Source organism: Petaurus breviceps, unplaced genomic scaffold (genome assembly GCF_028583685.1).
Source record: "Petaurus breviceps papuanus isolate PSGF00001 unplaced genomic scaffold, PetGlider_PUasm1.0 37, whole genome shotgun sequence".
Classification (NCBI taxonomy): Eukaryota; Metazoa; Chordata; class Mammalia; order Diprotodontia; family Petauridae; genus Petaurus; species Petaurus breviceps.
In genome coordinates this window covers 19,379,926-19,407,194 of record NW_027186296.1, presented here as the reverse complement: position 1 = coordinate 19,407,194, position 27,269 = coordinate 19,379,926, and the positions used below count along the sequence as shown (strand labels likewise).

The 27,269-nt window shown below is 36.3% G+C and overlaps 2 protein-coding genes and 1 pseudogene across 2 annotated transcripts in view; 2 read left to right on the top strand and 1 right to left on the bottom strand.

Annotated features, from left to right (window-relative positions):
- TRPM7 (transient receptor potential cation channel subfamily M member 7) overlaps positions 1 to 27,269 on the top strand; it is a 163,672-nt gene that overhangs the window by 63,522 nt on the left and 72,881 nt on the right. The window contains exons 7-11 of the mRNA XM_069098043.1: positions 709 to 880; positions 1,224 to 1,398; positions 1,839 to 1,962; positions 22,158 to 22,230; positions 25,863 to 25,963. Coding sequence (XP_068954144.1) covers positions 709 to 880; positions 1,224 to 1,398; positions 1,839 to 1,962; positions 22,158 to 22,230; positions 25,863 to 25,963 — 645 coding nt within the window. The remainder of the gene's footprint in view (positions 1 to 708; positions 881 to 1,223; positions 1,399 to 1,838; positions 1,963 to 22,157; positions 22,231 to 25,862; positions 25,964 to 27,269) is intronic.
- LOC138168704 (putative gonadotropin-releasing hormone II receptor) lies at positions 15,602 to 16,962 on the top strand (annotated as a pseudogene).
- RBM8A (RNA binding motif protein 8A) lies at positions 17,095 to 17,770 on the bottom strand. The gene is given in 4 exon segments (XM_069098042.1): positions 17,095 to 17,324; positions 17,326 to 17,369; positions 17,372 to 17,617; positions 17,620 to 17,770. Coding segments are annotated over 4 exon segments (591 nt in total). The 5' UTR covers positions 17,756 to 17,770; the 3' UTR covers positions 17,095 to 17,159.

The window sequence follows — 27,269 nt, the reverse complement described above, 5'->3', positions numbered from 1 at the left end:
GAAAAAACTCAGTTGGGTTTTGTGATTAGGAGAACATCATCAAACTTTGAGGATTTATGATAACTAAATGAATATAACATTAAATGACTTAGACTGTTAAGTTAAACTGTGAATTAAAATACATTGAGCTTTTTTTTTTTTTTTTTAAGCAATCGGGGTTAAGTAACTTGCTCAAGGTTACACGGCCAGTTATTTCTGGGTGTGGTGCTGAGTGTCTGAGCCCGGGATTCGATCTCCAGGTTGTCCCAACACTGGAGCCGGTGCTCTTACTCGCTGAGCCACCTGGCCGCCCCTTTCATTGAGCTTTTTGCAATTCCAGAGCATGGTTGTATATGATAGACAACATTTTTTCTTTCAGTGCTATTATTTCTTAACCTCTTAGGGACTTTTTTCTCCCTAAAATGTGTAAATATTTGCAGTCTAACAGTGTAATAAGTATTTGTAAACACCCCTCCACAGTTGTTAATGAGGTTGAAATGCTAAGTATGACATATAAATATGAAAACAGTGATAACTTTAAAGTCAAGTTGAGCTTGGTGTTTTTAAGTTTTTTTCTTCCATATTGTAGTTATTTATCCTAGATTTTTTTAATTAATATTTATGCCATATTTAAACTAATTACAAGGAGAGCCATTCAAGAGCAGAGAAAAAGAAAAGCAAATTAAATTTTTGACCCACTAATTCTTTTGTATTTTTTGTTATCTTTAGGTGGTTGCCCCCTATCAAACTTTATTGAACCCTTTGAGTAAATTGAATGTTTTGAATAATCTCCATTCCCATTTCATACTGGTGGATAATGGCACAGTTGGAAAGTATGGTGCAGAAGTGAGATTGAGACGAGAACTGGAGAAAACTATCAATCAACAAAGAATTCATGCTAGTAAGTCAATTGTAATTTATAGAGAGAATTCCTTGTGATATCAGATATTATTAGCAGCCCAACCACTCAAACTACAGAGAGAATTTTATCCACTTCTATTTGGAATATGCCTGAAAATATTATGGATTTTAGTAGAAAAGGATTTATTCAGCCATACGTTTTATATATGTGAATATGAGAATATATATATTTAAATTTATACATTGTTATTTAGAAACAAATCAAATATATAGAATAAGAAAAAACGTGTGTCATTTTTGCTATTGGTTTTGTGCTACCTTTTGTGAGAGAATGTAGTTTAATTATAGCTTCAATTTGATAACTGAACTTTTTTCTTTTAAAGGAATTGGTCAAGGTGTTCCTGTGGTGGCTCTCATTTTTGAAGGTGGACCCAATGTTATCCTTACAGTATTGGAATATCTTCAAGAAAGTCCACCTGTCCCAGTAGTGGTTTGCGAAGGTACAGGTCGAGCTGCGGACATACTGGCTCATGTTCATAAACAAACAGAAGAAGGCGGGTAAGAAAAGCTTTTGTGGGTGGGGAGAGGTGGCATTAATTTAAGGATTTATGGATAGATTATTTTTAAAGAGAAATTGGATTAATTTTTGTGTTAAAAGTTTACAAACCTGAATGCTTTTGGGGGTACTGTTACATCACAATATGTGTTCATTTTGCAAAAATATTAGAAAATATAGTTTCAACTTCTATCCTTCAAAAATGTTTACAGATTTAGTAGAGGAAAGTCACTCAACTCAGTTATTACTCATAACTTGAAGTATGGGATTCTTTCCCCTGATCCCCCTAGACAAAAATTCAACCAGCTTGTAAAATAAAATGTTAGGATAGCATCTGAAAATGTGTCTTGAATGATTTCTGGCTGTGTGCCACCTTAGAGCACATGGCTACATAGAAGCAGAATTTAGTAGTTACTGAAATCTTTGGCCATCTTTGTTTTAGAAATCTTCCTGATGCAGCAGAACCTGACATCATTTCAACCATCAAAAAGACATTCAATTTTGGCCAGAGTGAGGCTGTTCACTTATTTCAAACATTGATGGAATGCATGAAAAAGAAAGAACTTGTAAGTGGATTTCAGCAGAGAAAGCTTTTTATTTCCATTAAAACTCATTCTGAATCATAGGGATAATAATGAAAAAAGAACTCTAACTTCTGATTGTAGTATTTAGATGTTTAGTTGGATCTGTGATTTCATCCATGTTATTACATCCTCTACTGATCACAATCCCTCCTCCCCTTTCTATCTTATATGTCTTTCTGTAAATTCTCTGTGAACATCAATTCCCTAGAAGCATTCCTTTTTTATTTAATTGATTGATTTTTACTAACTTGTCAGTATTAGTGTATCACTCTGGTTGTCTAACTTTCTTGTGTCTTATAGTAAGTACATAATTAGTACACCTCCTTTACTGCTAATGTTGTTTCTTAGAGGAAGTCTCTCCATTTCTTGTAAAAAAAAAATCATCTTGTATGTTACTTGTAATTTGGTTCTTCTTAAATCAAAGTATTAGTCTATGATTCACAGCCATATAGCCTAATGAAATAGACAGGTATCTGTCTTCAAGTTAGGAAGATCTGAGTTTAAGTTTTATTTCTGACACAAAACTGACTAATACTGGGTAAATCACTTAACATCTTGGTAATCTTGACAACTCTCTAAGAGCATAAGTGACAGAATAAGTGCCAGTCTGTTTATAGGTGCCATTTCATTACCAGAAGGCTCCTGTGACAATTAAGTTCCAAGTCTGGGTCCCTTCCCTTTCCTTTCCTGCATCCCTCCCCAGCACTTCACAAACCCTGCCCCGACAAAGTGCAGTTTTTATCAGTGAAAGTTTTAATATACTTTTTCCAAATACAATTCAACTCAATCACTTTATTTCTTTTGAGTTCTGGTTCTAATTCATTGTCTTTTCTGTAGCATCCGTTCAAGCTGTCTATCCATCTGTCTTTCTGTCTTAATTATAGATAGACATATGAATTAAACCCAGTGAGCTACATATTCTGAAGTATGTCATAATCTGATCAAAGTGCAGTTTTCATCCATACCAGGCTATCTTTTTCAAATGAACATGGATCCCATCAAGGAGATACTATAGAATCTGGGCTTCAGTGTAGTCATCAGTATTATCTATGAACAAGAATATCTAGAGAGTCTTGTCACAGGGAGTCCTTCTGTTTGGTGTTTGTGCAGACCAGCCTCCATGACACTGTTGAATCCTTTATTTACAAGCAGCTCAGCTGCTTTTTAAAAAAATCAGTAAACAGAAATAGAAGCATCTCATTATCTCTATCTCTCTTCCTTGTGAGATATGTCAAGATATGGTCCATGCAGAATCCATTCTCAGAGAGAAGGCAAGCCTTTATCACCTCTTGCCTTAATTATTTCAGTAGTCTTTATATTGGACTCCCTGCCTCAGGTCTCTTCCCTTTCTAATCCTTTAATTCTCCACATTGTTGCCAAATGAATTTCTTAAAGTATTTCCCTGTCATGCCCTCCTTAATAAACTACATTGCTTCTTGTTTATTACCTCTAGAATCAGATATAAACTCCTCTGTTTGACATTTAAAACTCTTTATAACCTCCTTTCTGTTCTTTACAATGTTTTAATAAAGTATTCCTTCTATTTTTCATAGACCAGCCAGCTTTTCTACTTAGTGTTTCTCACATATAATGCTTTATCTCCTTTTTTCTAGGCCTTCCCACTTTCTGTCCTCCTTGCCTGTAATGCTCTTCCTCAGTACCTCCAACTTCTAGGTTCTCTGTTTTCCTATAAGACTTAACTAAAACACCCCCTCCTCCAAGGAACCTTTCCCTGTTCCCACAGCTACTAGTACCTTTCCATCAAAAGCTACCTTTCATTTACTCTTTACTTAACTTGTTTGCACTGAGTGTGTATGTACAGGGAGGTAGCCTACCCCATTGAAAAAGTTAGCTCCTGGGCTCAACTGAGTCTGACAGATAAACTCTCCAATCTCCCTTCCACGAGAGGCTCCCTGTCTGTGGCTGCTGGGGGCAAGAAGGCTGAGCCCTCTGCAGCGCTGGCTAATGCTGATGCTGACTTAGAAGAGCATATCAAGAACCTGAGGGGGAACTGAGTGGGTGGGGTTGGGGAGGACAATAGGAGAGGGGGCTAACCCACCCATAGAATAAAGTTTTTAAGACAACAACAACAACTAAAAAGCTCCTTGAGGGTAAGGGCTTTTAAAAAAATTTTTTTTCATTGTGTCCCCAGCTCGTAGTATAGTGCCTGAGACATGGTAGATCCTTAATAAATGCATGTTAACTGAGACATGAAATAATAATCACTGGTCTTTTTCAACTGTCTCTCCATCTCTATTATAACAAAGGCAGACATCTTTGTTAAAATATTATCTGTAAACTTTTCAGTTCTTTGTAATCTTATTCTCTGAGATGTCTTTTTTAAATTCATCTTGGACTTAAATTCAAAAAGACCAGAAAAAGCCTCGGAACATTTCCATGTACAAAATACAGCATAAAAGAGGATTTAGTATAAAACATGAATTTCCATTTCACACCATTGCTTTTTGAAAAACTATGTAATAAATACCACATATTGTTTTCAAAGCTAGCCTGCTTTTCTGTGCTTTCTTCTGTTTTCTTTTGTTCTCTGCTGCTTACTTTTTTTTTCCTCTCCCTCCCTACCCCATCCTAAAGAAAACTACCATTAGACACAAGTAGGTATATATGTGTAAAACTATACTATGCATATTCTTCAGTATTTTTCTTCCTAGGTCCTTTATAATTGATTTGAGTATTTATAATAGTCAAAATGACTTAGTCACTCAAAGTTGTTCTAGGAATAATAGTTTTGTTACTATGTACAAAGTTCTCCTGGTTCTGCTTATTTCAGTCTTTATTAATTCTTGCATGTCTTTCTAAAATTGACCAGCTTGTCATTTCTTATAGTACAGTAGTATTCCATCACAATCATATACTGCAACTTGATTAGCCATTCTCCAGTTGACGGACATCCACTCTGTTTCCAGTTCTTTGCACCCACAAAAAGAGCTGCTATAAATATTTTAGAATATATAAGGTCTTTTCCTTTTTCCTTGATCACCTTGGGAAACAAACCTAATAGTGGTATTCCTGGGTCAGAGTTTTATAATTCTTTGGGTATAATTCCATATTGCTCTCCAAAATGATTGGATCAGTTCACAGTTCTACCAGTAGTGTATTAATGTCCCAATTTTTCCACATCCCCTCTAACATTTGTCATTTTCCTCTTTTATCATTTTAGCCAAATAAGTATGAGATATCTCAAAGTTGCTTTAATTTGCATTTCTCTAATCAGTGATTTAGAGCATTTTTTCATTCAACTATATATATAGTTTTTACTTCTTCATCAAAAAACTGCCTGTTCATATATATTTTTTTTTAAAGCAATTGAGGTTAAGTAACTTGCTCAAGGTTACACGGCCAGGTGTTTCTGGGTGGGTGCTAAGTGTCTGAGCCCGGATTAGATCCCCAGGTCATCCCAACACTGGGGCCGGTGCTCTTACTTGCTGTGCTACCTGGCCGCCCCAACCTGTTCATATTTCTTTGACCATTTATCAATTGGGGAATGACTCATATTATTATAAATTTGACAAAAATTCTCTATATGGGACCTTTATCCAAGAAACTATCTATAAATGTTTTCCCCGATTTTCTACTTTCCTTCTTATCTTGTCTGCATGGGTTTTATTTGTACAAGATCTTTTTCATTTAATGTAAATAAAATTTGTCCATTTTGCATCTTACAATACTCTCTTACTTATTCATAAATCATTCTCCTACCCTTAAGTCTGATAGGTTATATGTTCCATGTTCTTCTGATTTCTTTATATCTCCCTTTATACCTAGGTCGTATATCCATTTTGACCTTATCTTTATAACTGATGTCAGATATTGGTCTGTGCTCAGTTTCTGCCAGGTTGCTTTTCCAATAATTTTTACCAAATAATAAATTCTTGTTACAAAAGCTTCTCTTACATTTCTCAAACGCAAGGTTACTATAACCATTTGCTACTGTGTATTGTATGTCTACTCTATTCCACTGATGATCCCTCTTTCTATTTCTTAGCCAGTACCAGATAGGTTTCATAATTACTGCCATATAAATATAGTTTGAGATATGGTGCTGCTAAACCTCTTTCCTTTACATTTTTTCATTAATTCCTTCAATATTCTTGACTTTTCTTCCAAATGAACTTTGTTATAATTATGTTCAGATAGTTCCTGGGTTTGTTTTGGTAGGTATACTCCCAAATATTTTATACTATGTGTAGTTATTTTAAATGGAGTATCTCTTATTGGAGTATTTCTTCTTGCAGGATTTTGTTGTTGATATATAGATATGCTGATGATTTATATGGGTTTATTTTATATCTTGTTACTTTGCTAAGATTATTAATTTACACTGACTTTGTAGTTGAATCTTTGATTTTCCAAGTATATCATATCTGCAAAAAGATTGTTTTATTACTTCATTGCCCATTCCATAAATTTTTCTTCTTTTATTACTATTGCTAGCATTTCTAACAAAATATTGAATAATATTGGTGACAATGGGCATCTTTGTTTCATTCCTAATTTTGTTGGAAAGGCTTCTAACTTATCCCCATTACACATAGTTGATGGTTTTAGGTAGATGCTTCTTTTCATTTTAAGGAAAAATCCATTTACATTTATGTGTTCAAGTGTTTTTAGTAAGAGTGAATGTTGCATTTTATCAAAAGCCTTTCCTTCATCTTTTTATATATGACTTTTGTTATTGATATAATCGATTATGTCAATAGTTTTCCTTATGTTAAACCATCCCTGCAATCCTGGTATAAATCCCACTTGGTCAGAATGTGTTATCTTTGTAATGTATTTTTATAGTCTCCTAGCTAGTATTTTATTTAGGATTCTCTTGAGATAATCTTGAAAATTAATCTTACCTTTAAAGTTGTTGCATCTTGCTTGTTGAATTGTAGACTTACAAGTATAAAGACATTCAAAGAACTGATTTGTTATGTTTAATTGTACCTTTTTTTAAATAATGGAAGTGACTGTGGGGTCTGGGGGAAACAGTCCTTGAGAAGTTACTGGAATTTTTAAAAAATGAGTAATGATTCATCAGAAATTACCTGCATGAAGTATGTCTTCAACCTGTATTTAGCCACATTCAACAGATCTTCTGACTTCATCTATTTTTAGCAGCCTCTCAGCTTAAGTGCCTTCTCCATTAAGTTTTCCTTATTCTTCTCTTCTTCTTGCCTCTCCACTCCTCAGTCCCAATTTTTCTTCTTTTCAGCTTTCCTTCTAGTATTCTTATTTGTTTGTGTTTATATTATCCACCCAATACAGTATAAGCTTCTTGAATGAAAGGGCTTTCATTTGCATCTATTAATAAATACGTTGAATTGAAATCTTGCTCATTCAACAAACATTTATTGAACACCTGCTGTGTGTCAGGCCCTGTGCCAAGCCCTAAGGATACAACGGAAAGCAAAAACAGTCTTTGCTGTCAAGTAGCTCACATGAAGTCTAATAGGGAAGGCAACATGAAGGACGAAAAGGAAACTGCTTCTTGTGGAAGGTGGAGTTTTAGCTGGGTTTTAAGGAAGTCAGCGGGCAGAGATGAAAACAAAGAAAATTCCAGGCGTGGAGGTCCATCAGTGAACATACCTGGGATTGGAATCACTGTACCAAAGAATATGTGAATTGAGTGATGTGTAAGAAGACTAGAAAGGTAGGAAGGGGCCAGTTCATGAAGGGCTTTGAAGGCCAAACAAAAGATTTTGCATTTGTTCCTAGAGGTGGTAGGGAGCTACTAGAGAATTGATATGGTTAGGCCTGCGCTTTAAGGAAGATCAGTTTTAAAGGTATCAGAGGAGAGAGAGAGAGAGTAGAACTCACAAACCTTAGTAACTGATTAGATAGGGAAAATGAGAGAGAGTGAGGAGTTGAAGATGACACTAAGTTTGTGTTGCCAATTGTATTGCCAATGTAACACCCATAGTAGTTGCTATGAATATGCATATGTATTTCCAGGGTAAATTCACAAAATATAAATAACTCTCTTCCTCAAAGGCAAAACCAAAATATTCAGACACTAGAAAGCCAATTCACCATGGTAACCATCAAAGAAGTTTATATACATTACTAATCCAGGGAGCATCAGTATCCCCAAGCCTTCCCTCTGTTAGACCTACCCATAAACAAGCTCCCTTAGGCAAAATTCCTCTCACTCACTATAGCTGCTCTGCCTCAGCTCTGTCTCTGTCTTTCCCAGCTCTGCCTAGCTCTCTCTCAGCTCTGTCTCTCTCTTTCCCAGCTCTGCCTAGCTCTCTCTCAGCTCTGTCTCTCTGCCTCACTCTCTCTTCCTCCTTCACTCGTTCGGCAGCACCTCCCACCATGGGCTCCATGTGACTCAGGAACCGTCATAGTAATCATAATGGGTGGGAAAGATCTTTCTATTTCATTAACATTACATTTGGGTGACTGGAATGATATTGATACCCTCGACAGTAAAAGGCAAGTTCAGGAGAGGAAAGGTTTTAGGGGAAAAGACCATGAGTTCAGATTTAAATATGTTGAGTTTAAGGCCTCTATAGCACATCCAATTCAAGATGTCCAGTAGGCTAGTCATAGATGCTCAAATAGTGAGTGACATGGATAAACCCTAGATGTGGTTGTTAACACTATTGCCATCATTGAGAATAGATCATTATGCAGTAACTGGCACATCTATTATCTCCCTTCTGATTACATCCACAAATACTCCTAGCTTCAGGAGGACCCTTGCAGGACTCTCTTTTCCCTCAACTTCTTTGTTGTTTCATAAGATCTATATATTCTACAATACTACACATATTCTTCAGTCAGCTTCCTCCTTTATCCAAATGAATTTATACAATAATCTGCTATTACCCGTGGTTGGTATGTCTTTATATCAGTAAGATTAAGTGATTTTGGGGCAGCTAGGCGGTATAGAGGAGAGTACCAGGCCTGAAGTCAGGAAGATATCTTCCTGAGTTCAAATTTGGTCTCAGACACTTGCTAGCTGTGTGAATCACTTAACCTTGTTTTTCTCAGTTGCTCATCTATAAAATGAACTGAAGAAGAAAATGGCAAAACACTCCTGTATCTTTGTCAAGAAAACTCCAAATGGGGTCATCAAGAGTTGGACACACCTGAAATGACTGAACAACAACAATTAAGTGATTTCTACATGAAATAGATTCTTAGATCTTTTAATTTTATTGTCACATATTTATGCCCAGTAAGAGGTTGTGTTTTCTGGCATGCTGTTATGTTTTATTGAGGTTAAATTCTCATAAGGGATTGTGAAAATACATCAGTCATTGTTAATGGCTCTTTTATGGCAAGGAAAGGTAACAAATAGCCTGATAATCTCAGTTGATTTGGGGTGGGTTTTTATATAGTCCTTATCATTCTCTAGTAAATGTGCAGTTTTTAAGAGGTTAAAAGAGGTGAAAAGAAATATTATGAAGAATAATAAGAATGTACATTATGTAGAAAAAGTAACTGGGTAGAACCTTTAATCAGACTTTAATCAAATCCACCTTGCTTCAGCTGTTGCTAAATCTGGTTAAAGAGTCTGATTCCAGCATACCTTTTTTGCCTTCTTTCTTTTGAGGAGGGGGGGGTGGGGCTTGGGCAGGGCAAGGCAGTTGGGATTAAATGATTTGCCTAAAGTAACACAGCTAGTAAATATCAAATGTCCAAGGCTGGATTTGTATTCAGGTCCAGTGCTCTGTCCACCATGCCACTTAGCTATCCCTTTGCCTTCCTTATTTCCTTTACTTATTCCATGTTTCATACAAATTTGATGACCTTTCATCATCTTACCTTATTTTACTTTCTCCCTATTTCCTGTGACTTTGATTATGCTTTCACCTCTAGCCTATAGTAGAGAGTTTTATACCTGTCCGGCCCCAATCTTTTGGAATCTCTCCATCCCGTCAAGACTTAACTTCCAATGAATCATATCTTGTCTTCTCAGGTGAAGGTGATCCATCTGTCCTCAAATTTCTCATCACACTTCCTCTGAACTTCTCTCTTGCATAGTTATTGTAGCAGAGTTATTTGTATGAATGTTCTTCTCTTATCTACCCTCTTCCCCAACTAAATTATAAGCTTCTTGAGAAAGATCCTGTCTTTATAGTATGTCTGAATTCTCAACACCTAGAATGTAGTAGAGCTTTAATAAATGTAGAATTGAAAGACAGTTGGTTTTATGGGTCAGTTTCAGTTCACCTAGTAATAATTCCTTTTTTCATGTGCACTACTGGCAGTGACTACATGGAACCCAAGTTAAAATTGTGTCATTAGATCATTATTGCCAATGTAATATGTTTTAATATATAAAGTTTTTATATCTATATATTTTTATATAGAGAAAATATCTATATATTTTCTATACAGAGAAAATATTTATATATTTTCTATACAGAGAAAATATCTATATATTTTCTGTTTTTTACGTTAACTGTAGTATCCATTATCTCTTCCTCTTATCTTCCTTCTCCCCAAGAGACATCCCATATGGCAAATAACATTTTTTATGCAATATGTAATACTTAATGGACCTCCTGCCTCCACAAAGATATTGATTTGGGTGGGTCAGTGTCTTCTCATATCTTTTCTTTTTTTTTTTTTTAAGCAATCGGGGTTAAGTAACTTGCTCAAGGTTACATAGCCAGTTATTTCTGAGTGTGGTGCTAAGTATCTGAGCCTGGATTTGATCCCCAGGTCATCCCGACACTGAATGACACCCGACACCGGTGCTCTTACTCGCTGAGCCACCTGGCCACCCTTTTTCTCATATCTTTTCATTTGATTTCCACTTGATCATTATAATTTTTTATTTATTGTTGGGGTTTTTTTGGTGTGTCATTCTTTATGTTTATATCATTGTAGTTACTGTATATATTGTTATCTTGGCTCTGTTTACTGTGTATCATTTCATATGATACATGTATATCATATAGACCTTTTCTGTGTTTTTCTCTATTTATCACACATCATTTCTTCTAACATAATAATATATTATTACATTCATATAGTCCAATTTCTGTTGATGCATAATGGATATCTACTTTGTTTCCAATTCTTAGCTATGCCAAAAAGTGGTGCTATAAATATTTTGGAGTATATAGGGACCTTTTTTTTTTAATTTAAATCAATGGCTTCCTTGAGTTATAAGTTTAATGACTAATCTGGAGGGGCGGCTAGGTGGTGCAGTGAATAGAGCACTGACCCTGGAATCAGGAGGACCTAAGTTCAAATCCGGCCTCAGACACTTAATGCAAAAAAAAAAAAAAACCTAGCTGTGTGACCTTGGGCAAGTCACTTAACTCCAATTGCTTGCAAAAAAAAGGGCAGGAAAAAAATAACTAATCTGCCTCAAAGGTTGTGGTCACTTTATTTGCATAATTTCATATTGCTTTCAAAATGGTTGTACTGCTGAGGGGTTAGGTGGCGCAGTGAGTAAAAGCACCGGCCCCAGAGTCAGGAGGACCCGAGTTCGGTTCCGGCCTCAGACACTTAACACCCACACAAATAAAAAAAAAAAAAAACTAGCTGTGTAACCTTGGGCAAGTTACTTAACCCCAATTGCCCTCCAATAAGGCAAAAAAAAAAAAAAGGTTGTACTGCTTCACAGCTCCAGCAGTAATGTACTAGTGTATCTGTCTTCCCACAAGCTTTCCAACATTGACTGTTACCATTTTTTGTCATTTGTCATTCTTGCCAGTTTTCATGGTGTGAAGTGAAACCTCAGGGTTCTTTCATTCCCCCATTTCTCTTACTATTAGTGATTTTGAGGTATTTTTTCATGTGGTTGTGAAAACTTTGCAGTTCTTTTGAGAACTGTTCATATCCTTTATTGCAGAATGATTATTAGTGACATATAAAATATAAAATTACTAATTATATATATATATGTTGGATACCAAACTCTTATCAGAGAAATTTGATGCAAAGTTGTTGGGGGGGGGAGGGTTTCCCATTTGATTATTTCCCTTCTTAACCTAGAAACATTAGTGTAGTCTGCATAGAAGTTTTACAGTTTCAAGTAATAAGTTATTTTATCTTGTGTGATTCTGTCTGTCTAATCCATAGTTGTAAGAGGTATATGATTTATTTCCCTTCTAATTTTTTTTTAGTATGATCTTTCATGTTAAGGTCATGTATTCATTTGGAATATACTGTGGAGTGGGGTATATGGTATTGATCTAATTTTTTTTTTTGAGGGGCAAAGGCAAGGCAGTTGGGGTTAAGTGACTTGCCCAAGATCACACAGCTAGTAAGTGTCACGTGTCTGAAGTGGAATTTGAACTCAGGTCCTCCTGACATCAGGATGGGAGTTCTATTCACTGCGCCACCTAGTTGCCCCTGTCTAATCTTTTCTATTGATCAGTCCATCTATTCTTCAACCACTAGCAGGTGATTTTGATGAGACTATAGTCTTTTATGTGCTTTCTGAGGTTTTATACATTTTGTAGTTATTTGGAATAGTATTTCCCTTTCTATCATTGCTTCTTATGTTTTTTATATTACATAGAAATGATTTTGATTTTTGAGGATTTATTTTGTGGCCTGCTTCTTTGCTGAAGTTCTTCTTTGTCTCAGCATTTTTTGTGATTTACCAGGGTTTTCCAAGTGAACTATCACATCATCAACAAATAGTGATAGCTAGTTTCCTCTTTACTTATCTTTATTTCTTTAATTTTCTTTTATTTAATTGCTATTGCATTTCCAAAATTATATCATTTAATAGTGGGGAGAGTGGGTGTCCTTCACTCTCATATTTTTTTGGAAAAGGTTCTGGTGTAATCCCCATTGTATATGATGCTTTCTTTGGGTTTTAGATAGATACTTTTTATGGTATTTTTGTGGGTTTTTTTTTTTAAATTTTTTGCTTTTTTAGAGGGGGGAAGGTAGGGCAATTGGGGTTAAGTGACTTGCCCAAGGTCAAACGGCTAGTTTTTTGTGTTAAGTGTCTGAGGCCGGATTTAAACTCAGTCCTCTTGACTCCAGAGCCAGTGCTCTATTCACTGGGTCACCTAGCTGCCTCTTTTTATGGTATTTTTAAAAGTTCCTGTATGCCTATATTTTGTATGGTTTTTGCATAAAACTGTTGTACAAAGGCTTTTTCTTTAGGTATTGAGATGATCATATATGGTTTGGGATTTTTCAGTTTTTAATATGATTATGCTAATTTCTTAACCATCTTTGTATCCTTGATATAAATCCTGTAATGAATTAGATAAATATCTGTCATCTTTTGATAGGATTTTGTTTAAAATTTTGGAATCATTGTTCATTAATGATATTGGCCTGAAGTTTTCCTTCTGTATTTTATCTTTCCCTGTTTATCAGTACTGTATTTGGCATAAAAGGATTCTGATAGTATGCCTTCTTTCTCAGTTTTTGAGAATAATTTGTGAGGTATAGGTACTAACTGTTCTTTAAAAGTTTGATAGAATTTTCCTTGGAATCCATCAGGTCCAGGAATTTTTTGCCTTGGTAGTTCCTTTCTAGCTAGATGTTTTCTTTTCTGCAGTTGAGTTATTTATGATCTCTGTTTGATCTTCTGATAGTTTTAGTATTTTCTATTTTTGAAGGTATTCCTGTCTTTTGTTCTTGGTTTTGTTAACATATACCTGTGTATAGTATATTCTGATTCTTTTATATTTTTTCTGGTTTTGCTGTGATTTCACTTTGTTCATTTGCTATTTTGTTGTTTTGATTTTCTACTCTCTTCAATTAGATTAGCTAAGGAGTTATCAATTTTATTGCTCTTTTTAAAGAACCAGCTTTTATCATTTCTGTTTTCTTGTTTCCAATTTATCTATGTCCACTCTAGCTTTTAATATCTCCTTATTATAATAGACTTATTTGTTGATTTTCTAATTCTTAAAATGCATATTCAGTTCATTAATCTTCTCTCTTTCTATTTTGTTAATGTATGATGGTAAGGATATGATTTTCCCCCTGAGGACTGCTTTAGCTACATCCCAGAAATTTTGGTATGTTGTTTCATCATTATCATTTTCTTTTACATAGTTATTGTTTTTATGATTTAAGATTAAGCGCCCATTTTGGTTGTATCTTTTTTCTGTTGTCCCTGAACTAGTTTCTATTCTTATTGCATTAAGATCTACAAAGGATTTATCACGTATTTCACCCTTTTTACAATTTGTTTACAATGTGCCCTTGCACATGGCTAGTTTTTGTAAAAGTTTCATGTGTTTTAGGGAAATATGTATATTCTTTTCTTGTCCTGTTTAGAAGACACCATAAGTCTTTTAATGCTAGTTTCTCCAGAAATTTGTTCAGTTCATATTTTCCCTTTTGTTATCTTTCTTTTTTTCTTTTTGGAGGGCAATTGGGGTTAAATGACTTGCCCAAGGTCACACAGCTAATAAGTGTGAAGTGTCTGAGGCTGGATTTGAACTCAGGTCCTCCTGACTCCAGGGCCAGTGCTCCGTTTACTACACCACCTAGCCACCCCTTGTTTATCTTTCAATTAGATTTTTCTGAAACTGTTAGAGGGATATTGAAATTTCCTGTTACTGTTGTGTTAACTTTCTATATCTTCCAGAAGTTCAGATGTTTCCTTTATGATTTAGAATGCTATGGCATTTAGAGCATAGAGATTTATTACTGATACTGGTTTGTTGTCTGTGGTTCCTTTCAGCACATCGTGGTTTCCTTGTTTATCCCTTTTTAGTTTTTGAATGTTTATTTTTGCTTTATCTGATAGCATGATGGCAGTTCTGGTTTGGGGGATTTTTTGATATGTAGTAAAAATATTTTCTATCCTTATAGCTTTATTTTGTGTTTGTCCTTGCTTTTTAAATGAATTTCAATTGCAAGGTTTTTTTTCTTATCCAATCTGTCATTCTTTTTTGTTTGATTGGACTGTTTAATCCATTTACATTTGAAGTTATGCCCCTGCTCCCATCTTCCCCTCTCATGTAATAATGTAGTTCCACAAAAGAAGCATTTACCTGTAGAAAAGATGTTGCCAAGTTTTGTTGATAATGCCTTCTGTCTTTTTGCTGTTACCTTTACCAAATTTCTGTTCTGCCTTGATCCCTGTCTCCATGTATTCATTTAGAAAGAAATCTCTTACCTGTCTTTCTCTCGTTAACTCTGTTTCTGTCTATATTTATTCATTCCTTCATTTCTATTGTTTGGGGTGTTCAAGAAGCAAATAATTTTTTTCAGACCTGATTTTCTTTCTAAAGTGTTTCAAACTCCATTGAATATCCATCTTTTTTTTATGTCAATTTTTATTAGTATTTTCAGTAGTTAAAATACACAAGCTCTTGCTCAAAGAACATCTTGTTGAATAGATTGACTGCTTATGTAGGTTTCTGAATAGCACCTTTTATTTCTTGTTCAAACAGAATTTATCTTGTCCACACACAGCAAATAGTAGCACCACGAGTTATTGGCTAGATGGCTAAAAGAAAAAAAACCCTCCTCATATGGTCAAGTTTCACTAAAAAGAATTCAGCTAAATTTGTGGATACACAAGCCTTTAAATGGATGTTTATGCTTCAGCTATAATTTTTTTTTTTGTAGTTGGCATCATGGATATACTATTGCTCTAACCAATATTGCCATATTGGCCTATGTGGTAGGGGTAAGGGGGTGGTAGTGGGGAATATTATGACATAAGGTAGAAGTCTTTGTTTTATACTCCATCCCACTCCAGCTGTTCCTGTTTCATACTGTCCACTGTGCTGGCCCAGTCCCCTTCACTCAGTGTATCACCAAAGGAAGCTTCAAGGCCCAATGGCAAGAAGTCGCCTATAAACTCTTTACCTTCTGTGGGCTCTTCCTGATACCTCTGACAGCCGTTAGTCCCAATTTTCACCATGAAAATATCCTAGCCTTTACCCCATAGTGAGAGCCTAATCACAACAGTATTCCTTAACTCCGTTCCATTGATATGGGGGAAATCAGTAAGAGTCCAAACAGTCCTAATGGTATCTGGTCATCCTTTAAAACCCAGGTCCACAGGATTTTAGTAGATGGTGGTGATATGTCACCCACCACCATCTCCCTTAGCCATGGGCAAGGGTTAGAAAGGGTGAGGGGGGAATGGAGGGGAACTGGTTATTTTGTTTTTTATTTTTTTGCTTTTTTGGAAGGCTATTGGGGTTAAGTGACTTGCCCAAGGTTACACGGCTAATTTTTGTGTTAAGTGTCTAAGTCTAAATTTGAACTCAGGTCCTCTGACTCCAGGGCCGGTGCTCTATTTAGTGCGCCACCTAGCCGTCCCCAGGACTGGTTAATTTTATACTTTATAGCAGTACCCCATAGTGAGAGCCTAATCACAACTCTTTGTTGTTCCTTTGACAATCTCCCTGTATTCGGCTTCAGGCCCTTTGACTCTCCCTATGTGTCCTGCTGACCTTCATTATCTGTTGGACACCCTACCTGCTGGGTCTGGTATTGGTTCTCTCCCAGCATGCTAAGCAATGTCCCTCCCAATCTCAGCCATATTCTGTTCTTCTTCAGCCTCCTCAATGTTCCCTTGGACCCCTTACTTTATGGGTCCTCCACTCTTGGCTGTAGAAAAGGGCACCAGGAACTTGATTCAGTCTTCCCAGGGGATGGGGCTCTTGGAGAGTCCCTCAACAAGTGGTGTAGGCACCTAGGCAGCTGGAAGCAAGCACAGAGGGTAGTGGGAAGACAAGAAAAATGGAGGAAACATGTCTGTAACTCTTACTGACATCCTTAACTCTAGCCCCAGGCCTCCAAACCACAAAGTAATAAAGAGTAAACTTTTTTCAGAATCCGTACCTGGTCCCATTGCCCCAGGCCTCCAAACCACAAAGTAATAAAGAGTAAACTTTTTTCAGAATCCGTACCTGGTCCCATTCCTCAACACCTGCCCTGGCCAAACAGAAAATATGAATGGCACATGAGTCTCCTGGTGGAGAAGATTCTTCTTCCACCTCTTGTAAGGGAAAGAATGAGAATATTTTAGACTTGAGTAATTCACTAGTTGGGAGAATATCCTTGATATTTCCCTTAATGTTATTATTACATTTTACTCCCTCAACTGGAAGAGGAATGGGTTTTCACTACTTATGAAATCAGAAAAAGCCTGGGTTGCCTCCCTGGCTTTTTATCTGATGTGTTTGATTCTTTCACATGTAGAAAAGAAAACTAAACTGTTTAGTCACAAACAAAAGAAACACTTATGGAGGTGGGAGATTAAGTCAGAGTCCCATCCCAGCCCCTTTCCTCCAAGGCTGGATGTAGGCAAACTGATCTTCTGGAGAGAATGACATTTGAGTCAGTACAGTCAGTCTGTCTGGGTTCCTGCTCTGTCTTCAACCACTTCTCCTTTTGCCTTTGGGTGGCCCTCAAACAAAACAGCAGCCCCACACTTATTGGTTGCCCCATCATATGCTGGCCATTGAGTCCTCCATGGCAGCTGGAGCCTCCTTGTAGGTTTCATTTTCAACTAGTGTATAACCTTTGAGGTATCCTGTGTGCTGGTACAGGTTGAGGTGAATATTCTTAATTTCCCCATACTCTGAAAACGTGTCATTTATGTCTTCTTTGGTGGCCTCTTCATGGACCCTAACCCCAAAGAGAATCCACCCTTCAACAGAGTGCTGTGGCCAGGGTTCATCTCCATCCTGTTCCACGCTGTCATAGTTCTCTCACATTTGGCCCTGGACCCTTCCTCTGAGCCGAAGCTGTGACCCTTGTGTTTCTTGGCCTCCTTCAGTTTGTGAATACTCTAGTCCCCATCCTTGTCCTTGAATTCTTCGCCTCCTGCCTCATGAAGGTCCAGCATGTCTGCCATCTTGCTCGGTTCACAGGTTCCTTGTAGTGGTTCTCAAACATCCATCTTTTATTCTGAATTGTTAAGCTCAGGGTTGCAGGATGGGTCACCTTGAGCTACATACGGAGCTTCAGAACACATTATTCCATTCCTTCTTCCTTTTTCTAGTTGGTGCAGAATAGTTTTGCATTATTGGAATATCCTTTCCTTTGTATTTGAAGGTCTTTATTTTCATGGCTTGCAGAATTTGTTTCTGAATTGAATTTGTTAGATTTAAACAGTGTTGCAGCCTTGAGTTTTGTTTTGTTTTTTCTTTCTATTGTGAATTATTTCAATTGGAACTTCATTTTCTATGTTTAGAAGTTGTAGGAAATTCTCTTCTATTATTTCCTTTATTATGGTGTTAAGGTTTTTTTGGTCCTATTTTGTTCTTTTTTCATGATCTTTAGGCTCTCTACACCTCCTGTCTCTGAGATCCATGTTTTGCTTGTGTAGTGAGCATATTTTTTTAATAGTCTTGGTTTTTTTTACTTCTCCTCTAGGTTGTCTTGATTTCTGTATATTTACATTCCCACTCTGTTGGTTCTCTCTTGTTTCTTTGTTGAGGCTTGTCACTGCACATTCAAGTTTTTCTTTTCTGCTCATTATTTTTCCTGTGCAGGATGTTAATTTTGCTCTCATAATTCTCATTCTCTTTTAAACTACTCTGGAACAGTGAGTTGTGTTTCAGTATTCTCAAATTCCACAGGTTCCTTTGTCTCATCAAGTTTCAAATCATTCTCTTTTTATTTTGCAGTACTTATTCATAGATAATTTGATTTATTTACTATATTTGGGTGCCATATTTCCTTCTATTACTATTTTTCCTGCTGATTTATCAGTGTATCTTCGAGGTCTTTGAGAGTTCTTCCAGAAAACTTTGGAACGTTGTCACCTTCCTTCCTTCCCCTCCTTTTCCCCTCCCCATTTTCCTTACTTCTCTTCCTGACCCCTTCCCCTCTGTTTGTGATTTTCTTGGGGGTTGAATGGCAAAGCCTGCTAGCCTCTTCCCATGCCCAGCAATTCTTATTCAACAACCTAAGTTCCAAGTGACTCTGTGGATAACAAAACAGGCCCCAGCTGGGTACTATGTTCTTTTCCTCAGACTTGGTGGAATGTTGCACAGCATTCCACATGTATTCCATCCTGTCCTGGTGATCTCCCCTACTTCCTCTGTTCCTTCGTTCTCTGGCCCAGCACCAGCATTTCAGAACCAGTTTTTCCCTGGTACCAGAAGTGCCTGCTTTCTCTACATTGGTGGTTCAGAGTTTTGTGGCACTGGTGCTTCCATGTTGTAGCCCCTTGACAGTCTTTTGTTCCTGACAGGCTGTGGCCAAGCTGGCTGTGAAGGCACAAGCAAATTTCTGCAGTCTGGAGCGCTAAGGGGGTTGGAGGGCTGGGGAGAAACTTGATGTTGGGGTGAATTTTGATGTAACTCTGTGTTGTATCCTTGGGGTCTGTTAGTGTGACCTCTGCTGCTAGTGTGAGAGATGGGGGTGGAATGCTGAATAAGTTCAGCGTCAGTGAGTATCAGTTCTTGGGTTTGGGTTTTATTTTGTTTTGTCTTCCTTTAAACCTTCTTTTCAACTGTGGGTGCCCTTGACCATGGAAGTTACTTTATTCTTGGCACATAATTTCTGTTTTGGAAAGGTTTGAGAAGTTGTAAGAATAGGAGAGAATGTCTAGTCCTTTGTTGCTCACGTGATGCAGAAGTTCCCTTATGTGCTTTATTATAATTCTTTATTTTGCCATAGTAATAATTTTAAAGATTATATTCAACATCAAGACAAGTTCCTCTCCATCTTGTCTCTTGTCAATAGAAATTATTTTTATTATTGTTGTTGTTAATAGTAATAGTCTTCAAATATTTATTGACTATCAAATAGAGGTTGGCCACTGGTTATTCAAAGATATAAGGTATATGAGTCAGAAAAACCTAGGTTCAAGTCCCTCCTTCAGTCCTCCTGCCCCTACTTACTATATAACCTGTGATCAAGTTACTTAAACTGTCAGTGCCCTGGGATACTTTCTAATACGCTATTTGCAGAATTCTTTCATACCTACATTGATAAAGAATTTCCTTATCAGAGAGCTCCCTCTGATCAAATCACAAACCACAGATCAAATCACAAGTCCAGACTAAATAAATATATCAGAAATGATATAATGTGTGCTTAGGCTTTCAGAATACATTATAAATAAGACTGGAATCTAGTTAGTTGAGCAGTAGAATGGTATTTAAAAAAAACAACTCATTTATATTAGAATATAAGAAAGCCCTGGGAGAGGTAGCAGCTGACATTTGTATAACATTTTAAGTATGATGAGAATTCTGAAGAATGAAAGATTACGTTGAAGAAATAGATGCACTCAAACTATTATTAGAATATGAAGGCTTAAAATATATAAACATATCAAACATTGTTAAATATATAAACATATCAAAAATTGTTATTCTATAGTTTATTGCAATATTTTAGTTATTTTTAATAGCTGAATGACTATGTGCTAAGTAATAATCAGATTTTATAGAAACAAGCTAATTCAAGAGGTTTTGTTTTTCACATGCTTGTTTATCTACAAACATATAAAATCTTTCAGGGTGATGTCTCTATGTAATCTATTAGGGTGACCAGTCCTCTGTGTGTGTATGCATGCACATGCACACATACTCAGTGTTGATTGAGTAATTTGCCCCTTCAGGATGTTTTAATATAAGACCAACTAGTTTTGCCACATCTGGACAGTAGTTAAGAAGTGATCAGATTATCTTTAAAACAACAACTCTCCTCGTGATTAAATAAAATAAATCTAATTACTCTAAAAAAAAATTTTACTATTTTTTTCAAATTAATCATCAATTTGTTTCCTATACTTCTCATTCTCCCCCCCCCAATAAAAAATAAAAACAAAACTTCCATAACAAACAGAACAAATTCCCACATTGACTATGTCCAAAAAAAGTGTTTTTCATTCTGCATATTAAGTATCACTTTTTTCAGAGGAGGACATTAATATATTTCATCTTTGGTCTTCTGAAATCATGATTTTGTCATTGTATTGATCAGAGTTTTAAAGTTTTTCAAAGTTGTCTCTTAAATGTTATTGTCATTGTATAAATTATCCTCTCATTTCACCTCACTTTACTCTTTGTCAGTTGATGGAGGTCTTTCCGTTTCCTCTGAAACTGCCTCTTTAATATTTTCTTATGGTGCATTGGAATTCTGTTAAATTTGTCTCCCATAATTTGTTTAACCATTCCCTAGTAGAAGGCTACACTCTGAATTTCTAGTTTTTTGCTATAGCATAAAGAGCTGCTTTAGCAATTTTTGTATATATGGGCCCTTTTTCTCCTTCTTTGAGTTTTTTTTTTTTTTAAGTCCTTGACCTAGTAGCCATTGCTGTATAAATGGACTTTTTGGGCATAGTTTCAGATTGTTTTCCAGAATTCATAGCTGTGCTAGCAGTACATAAGCAAGTCTGTCCTTCTGGAGCCCCTCTAGCAATTGTCATTTTACTTTTTTATGATCTTAGTCAACCTGATTAGTATATTATAGAACCTTAGAGTTGCTTCAGTTTGCATTTCTTTTAGTTATTGGTGATTTTGAGCATTTTTTCATAAATTTCTTCCTCTGATTAATTGCCTATTCACACAACCATTTATTGAAGAATGAATGCTCTATTTCATCTTCAAGGTATTATGAATTCATCTTTCTGATTGTAGAAAAGTTAATGTCCCTGGACCTCAATTTCCTTATCTATGTAATGATGGAATTGGACTAGATGGTCACTTAGGTTCCTCCCATCTCCAAAGCTTTACCTTTAAGAGAAATTAAGATATCTAGAATTGTCAGTATGCAGCACAATTTGGTGTCCACAAGTGGAAATTTTTATTTTTGTGTGCTGCATGCTTAGCACAGTGGGTGGCACATAATCAGTTGTCTTGTTGATTAATATGGGTACCAAGTGGTTTGGATTTCATTTTGGTCTGATTAAGATTTGGGACTCACCCATTATAGATTCTAATATATTTAGTCCTGAGCATTCTTGGGGAGATTAATGTGTATTTTTTCAAAGGTGCTAGGATAGCTTAAATTCAACCCAGGCTTCAGAATCCTGTCGTCTTGTTGAGATATACAGCACATTAAATGGTCATTTGCCTTCCTGTCAATGAAATTATGTAAAGTCCTTTGAAATCTTACCATAATTGAATGTTTGTTTTATGTGAGAAATAGTATATCTTGTTCTATTTTTTTGTCATATTGATATGCAAATTCTTACTGTAAATAATTTATTTCCCCTTATTTAAAATGACATTAAAGATTGCTTGGTATATTAAAGGCAAAAGTGTGAATATAAATATACATTACTTTTTTTGCAACAGATAACTGTTTTCCACATTGGGTCAGATGAACATCAAGATATTGATGTTGCAATACTTACAGCTCTGCTGAAAGGTAAGATCTTAAATTTTGTTTAAAAGTATCTACATTTTCTGTACTATATAGCATATTTCCTTTATTTAAAATGTTATACCTCTTGTGTTTATATCATCTTCATTTTAAAATATATCCTTATCCACCCCCATCTCCATTCTTCCCTCCCCCAATGAATCATGCCATGTAACAGAATAAAAATTAGAGGTTTAAAAAAGAATTTTAAGAAAACCATCCAAAGCATTAATAAGTGACAACATATGCCATATTTCGTATTAATGGGTTTGCATAACTCTGCAAAGAATGCAGGACAGTTCTTCATTTCTGTTCTGGAGCCAAGCTCAATCATTATAATTATATGTAAAGTGATTGTTGTATGAGAAGATAGATACTTTCTTTACCTTACTAAATCTTTTGCAAATATATTTTGCTCAAGAAGGCTATTTGTTTCATTAAAAAGATGGGCATGAGCATTCACCTAAATAGAATAATTCCACATTCAATTTGATGAGGTAGATCATGTAGAAACAGATTCAGTACTTGGTTTTCTGGTAAGCTGATACTTTCACAAATAAAGGGAATAGAGCTTTAGGAGTTAGTGCAATAGGTAGTACAGCTGCCCATCTAGTCCCTGGTATATCATTGCTATTGTTCTCAACATGTAAGGCCCCACCCTTCACTCTTCACATAGAAATAGGCAGGGTTTTTTGGCTTAGCTGTGTAGGCAGCATTGATGGCTAGAGTTTTTAAATTGAAGGTCAGCATTCCTCAGAATTCCAGCAGAATGCACAGTCAAGAAACCCATCAGTGTGATTGGCATACTAAAGTCTCTCTTCTTCTCCTCCCTTCCTAATCTTATATCATTCACTTGCCTTCTGCCACTATCTCTTCCTTCATCCCTATCTCAAATGAAGTGGTGTTCTTACTCCTTACCAAGACTAACTCCTTTATCTACTTAAGTGACCCCATTCCATCCCGTGTCCTTCAACAGATTACCCTCCCTCTCATCCCTACTCTTTTCAATCTCTCCTTTGTGTACTAGCACATATCTTCGTGCTTAGAAACATGCCCATGTCTCCCCATCTGAAAAAAGAAAAAAAAAACACTTGTGATCTTTGCATTCCAGTAAACTGTCATCCTGTATCTCTTCTGCACTTTGTGGCTAAACTCAAAAAAGCCATCTACAGGAGGTGTCTCAATTTTCTCTTCTTAACCCTTTCCAAGCCCTTATCTGACCTTATCATTCTACTGAAGATGCTTTATTCAAAATTACCAGTGATCTCTTAATTACCAGATTCATCGGTCTAGTCTCAATCATTCTCCTCAACTTCTTTGGCACTATTGATCTTCCTTTTCTCTTTGATACTCCCTTCTCTTTAGATTTTTGGGATACCACTCTCTCAGTTCCTACCTATCAGACTTCTCAGTCTCCTTTGCTTGCTCATCCAGATCTCACCCTCTAACCACAGGGGTCCCTCAGGGTTCTTTTCTTTCCTGTTCTTCTCTTATCCCTCTGTAGTTTACTTGGTGATTTTATCACTAAGGATTAAATTACCATCTCTATGCTGACGATTATCAGATCTACCTTTCTTGTCCCAACCTCTATGCTGACCTCCAAACTCGTATCTCCAAACTGCCTTTCAGACAACTTAAACTGATATCCAAAACTGAACTCTTTATCTTTCCCCCTAAATCCTCCCCCTTGCTACCTTCCCTGTTACAAGAGCAACACCATCCTCCTAGTCCCTCAGGCTCACAACCTAGGTGTCATCCTTAACTGCTTTCTTATCTCTCATATGCAGTCTGTTGCCCAGGCCTGTTGATTTCACCTTTGCAACATCCCTCAAATGTGCCTTCTTTCTTCTGATTCTTCCAACCACTCTGGTGTAAGCCCTTATCCTCATGCCTTATAGAGTGCTGGTGCATCTACCTGTCTCAAATCTTTCCCCTCTTTGGTCCATCCTCCATTCAGTGCTCCTCACCACATACTCTTTGATCCAGTGACAACTGGCCTCTTCATTTCTACAAATAAGCCATTCTTTTGGCTTCAGGCATTTTCTCTAGCTGTCTCCCATGTTTGAGTACTCTCCATTCGCCTCTCTGCCTACTGGCTTCCCTGGCTTCTTTTAAGTCCCAATTTCTACAGGAAACCTTTCCTAACCCCTCTTAATTCTGATACCTTTCCTTTTTTAATTATTTCCTATTTATCCTGTATAGAACTTGTTTGTACATATCTGTTTGCTTGTTGTCTCCTCCATTAGATTGTGAACTCCTTGAGGGCAAGGAATACCTTTTGCCTCTTTTTGGATCTCCAGAGCTTAGCATAATGCCTGGAACATAGTAGGAGATTAATGTTTATTGATTGATTGAGGGAATTTAGGTATCAAGGGGTCCTAGACATCAGTGAGATAATGACATTGTAGTGCTGATAGAAGTACAGCTGTGATTGACTCATTTAAGCTGTCAACTTGTGATTTGTTGTTTTTTGGTTTGGTTTGGTTTGGTTTTTTTAAGAGAGACCTTTAAGGCTGAAGAAGTCACTTAGCATTGGTCAGACCAGTTAGGCCTTACCATAAATATTAGTCTCATTTTCCAGATCATCCATCTCTAGCCTCTTGACTATGGGTATACTTGGCCCTCTTTTTTTTTTCTTATGCTGAAAATTTTCTGTTCTTCCTATCCAGAATTAAAGTTAATAAACATTTAATAAGTGCCAAATACCTGCCAGGCACTATGCTAATAAGCACAGAAGATACAAAGAAAGGCATCACAGTCCCTGCCTTAAAGAGTCTTATCATTTTACAGGCAAAGGCAACCCAGAATAGAAACCTATCCACACCTAAACTTTTTTTTTCTTCTGAACCCATTAGTTTATTTCTTTTGGGCATCATCATTTAACTGTCCAATCTATAACTCTAACAACATAGTATCTTTCCCCCTAAACTGTTCTTTCATTCAAACCTATCTGGTTTCCTTTTGAGAACCCTGTCATTCTTCTAGGCACCCAAGTTACAAGCCAGGAGTCATTCTACATTTTCTGCTCTAAAACTCTTATACCCAGCTGTCAAGTCTTACATCTGTTCTCTTCTCTCCACTTACGTGCCCACTATTCTATTGCACATTCTTTTCACCCTTCTTTTGTACTATTATAGCATCCTTTTATTTGATCTCCTAGGTTCCAGTCTTTGCCCTCTTCAATCCATTCTGCTCAGAGTTGCCAAACTAAGCCACCGCTTCAGTTTCCCCCCTTTTCTGTTAGGGGGGAAAAAATCTAATTTCTCAGCCTGGCATTTAAAATACTTTCAAAACTTACTTCATATTACTCCCTTTGATTTACAAGTACACATAACAGTTTCCTCAACCATCAATTCAGGTGTCACTTCTTTGGCAAGAGTTTCATGATCCCTTAGTTGGTAGTATTCGTTGCCTCCTTAAAGAAGTCAGTTCTATATAGTTATATGTTTAATTTTTTTTTAATTGAGTTGAGATAGATATTACTTTGCTTTTCTCACACACCCCTATGGCAGGGTAAGAAAGTTTGATAACAGATTTAATTTGTCTTTTAGGGGAATAATCATTATAGATATTCATGTTTAAAAGATGGTGATTTTGTGGATTTTACATGTTGATACATGTCCCCTTATTTGATTCAGGCACTAATGCATCTGCATTTGACCAACTTGTTCTTACACTGGCATGGGATAGAGTTGATATTGCCAAAAATCATGTATTTGTTTATGGACAACAGTGGCTGGTATGTAAACAATCTTTATTCTGAATGCAACTTGGAAGTTTATGTTAAGACCTGAGTGATTGCATAATTCACTCAGCTATGATTTAACTTTTTTTTTCATTAATGGGTATACAAGTTCAGGTAAACTTTTTGATTAATCCTCTTGATCTCTAGGTCCAATTAGATTTCCTCCAACTGAAAGTGATCTCTCCCTATACATGTTTCTTCTAATTGTCAAAACATTTCCATTGCCCTAATCACTTTCTGCCTACAAGTTTTATAATGTACTTGTTAACCCCTTTTACTGAGTTGTAAGCTCCTCAAGGACAAGGACTGTTATTTTTCATCTATATATACATATACAGTGCTTCTGCATATAGTAGATTCTTGATGTAGATGCATTTTGTTTTGTGTCTGGTAGCATATAGTATATCTAAAATTCTCACTGATAGCAGTGCAGCTTTCATCAGCTGTGTTACCTATTTAGTATTTCATTTAAAAAGGTAGTGATAGGGGTAGCTAGGTGGCACAGTGAATAGAGCACCTGCCCTGGAGTCAGGAGGACCTGAGTTCAAATCGGGCTTCAGTGACTGGACACTTACTAGCTGTGTGACCTTGGGCAAGTCATTTAACCTCAAATGCCTTGCCTTACCCTCTCCAAAAAAATAAAAAGGTAATGATAGTGAGAGCATACTCTTTTTAAAAGGGTTGTTTGTTTTTCTAAACTCACTTCCATTTAAAGTGCAAGAATTATAGTAAACCAGTAAAGAAATTAATTCTGGGGATGAACTTTGGCCCTTAATAAAATTCTTTAGTCTTAAGTTTCAAATGTAATGCATTCCAGCCACATTACCAGTTGAATTTTTTTTTTTTTTTACCTTTTGGAGGGCAATTGGGGTTAAGTAACTTGCCCAAGGTTATACGGCTAGGTTTTTGTGTGGGTGTTAAGTGTCTGAGATCGGAACCGAACTTGGGTCCTCCTGACTCCAGAATCAGTGCTTTACTCACTGTGCCACCTAGCTGTCCCCTAACAGTTGATTTTAAATTTATAACTTAAAAAGAAAAAGAAATGTCTCTTAAATAGTGAGGATCTACATAAGAAAAGACTTTTTTAAAATAACACTAATTTTTATTCACATATGTAGCTTTGCAGTAAATTTGACAGTGAACTCTTGAAAAGACATGTAATTTTTTTGGTTTAAACATTTTTTAAAAATTGCAAGCTTGACAGATGTTGTTATGCCAGGACAGGCCAGTCTGGTAGCTCAGATTTGAAATTGGGAAGAAATGAGACATTTATATTCCATCTAAAAGTTAACAAAAATGG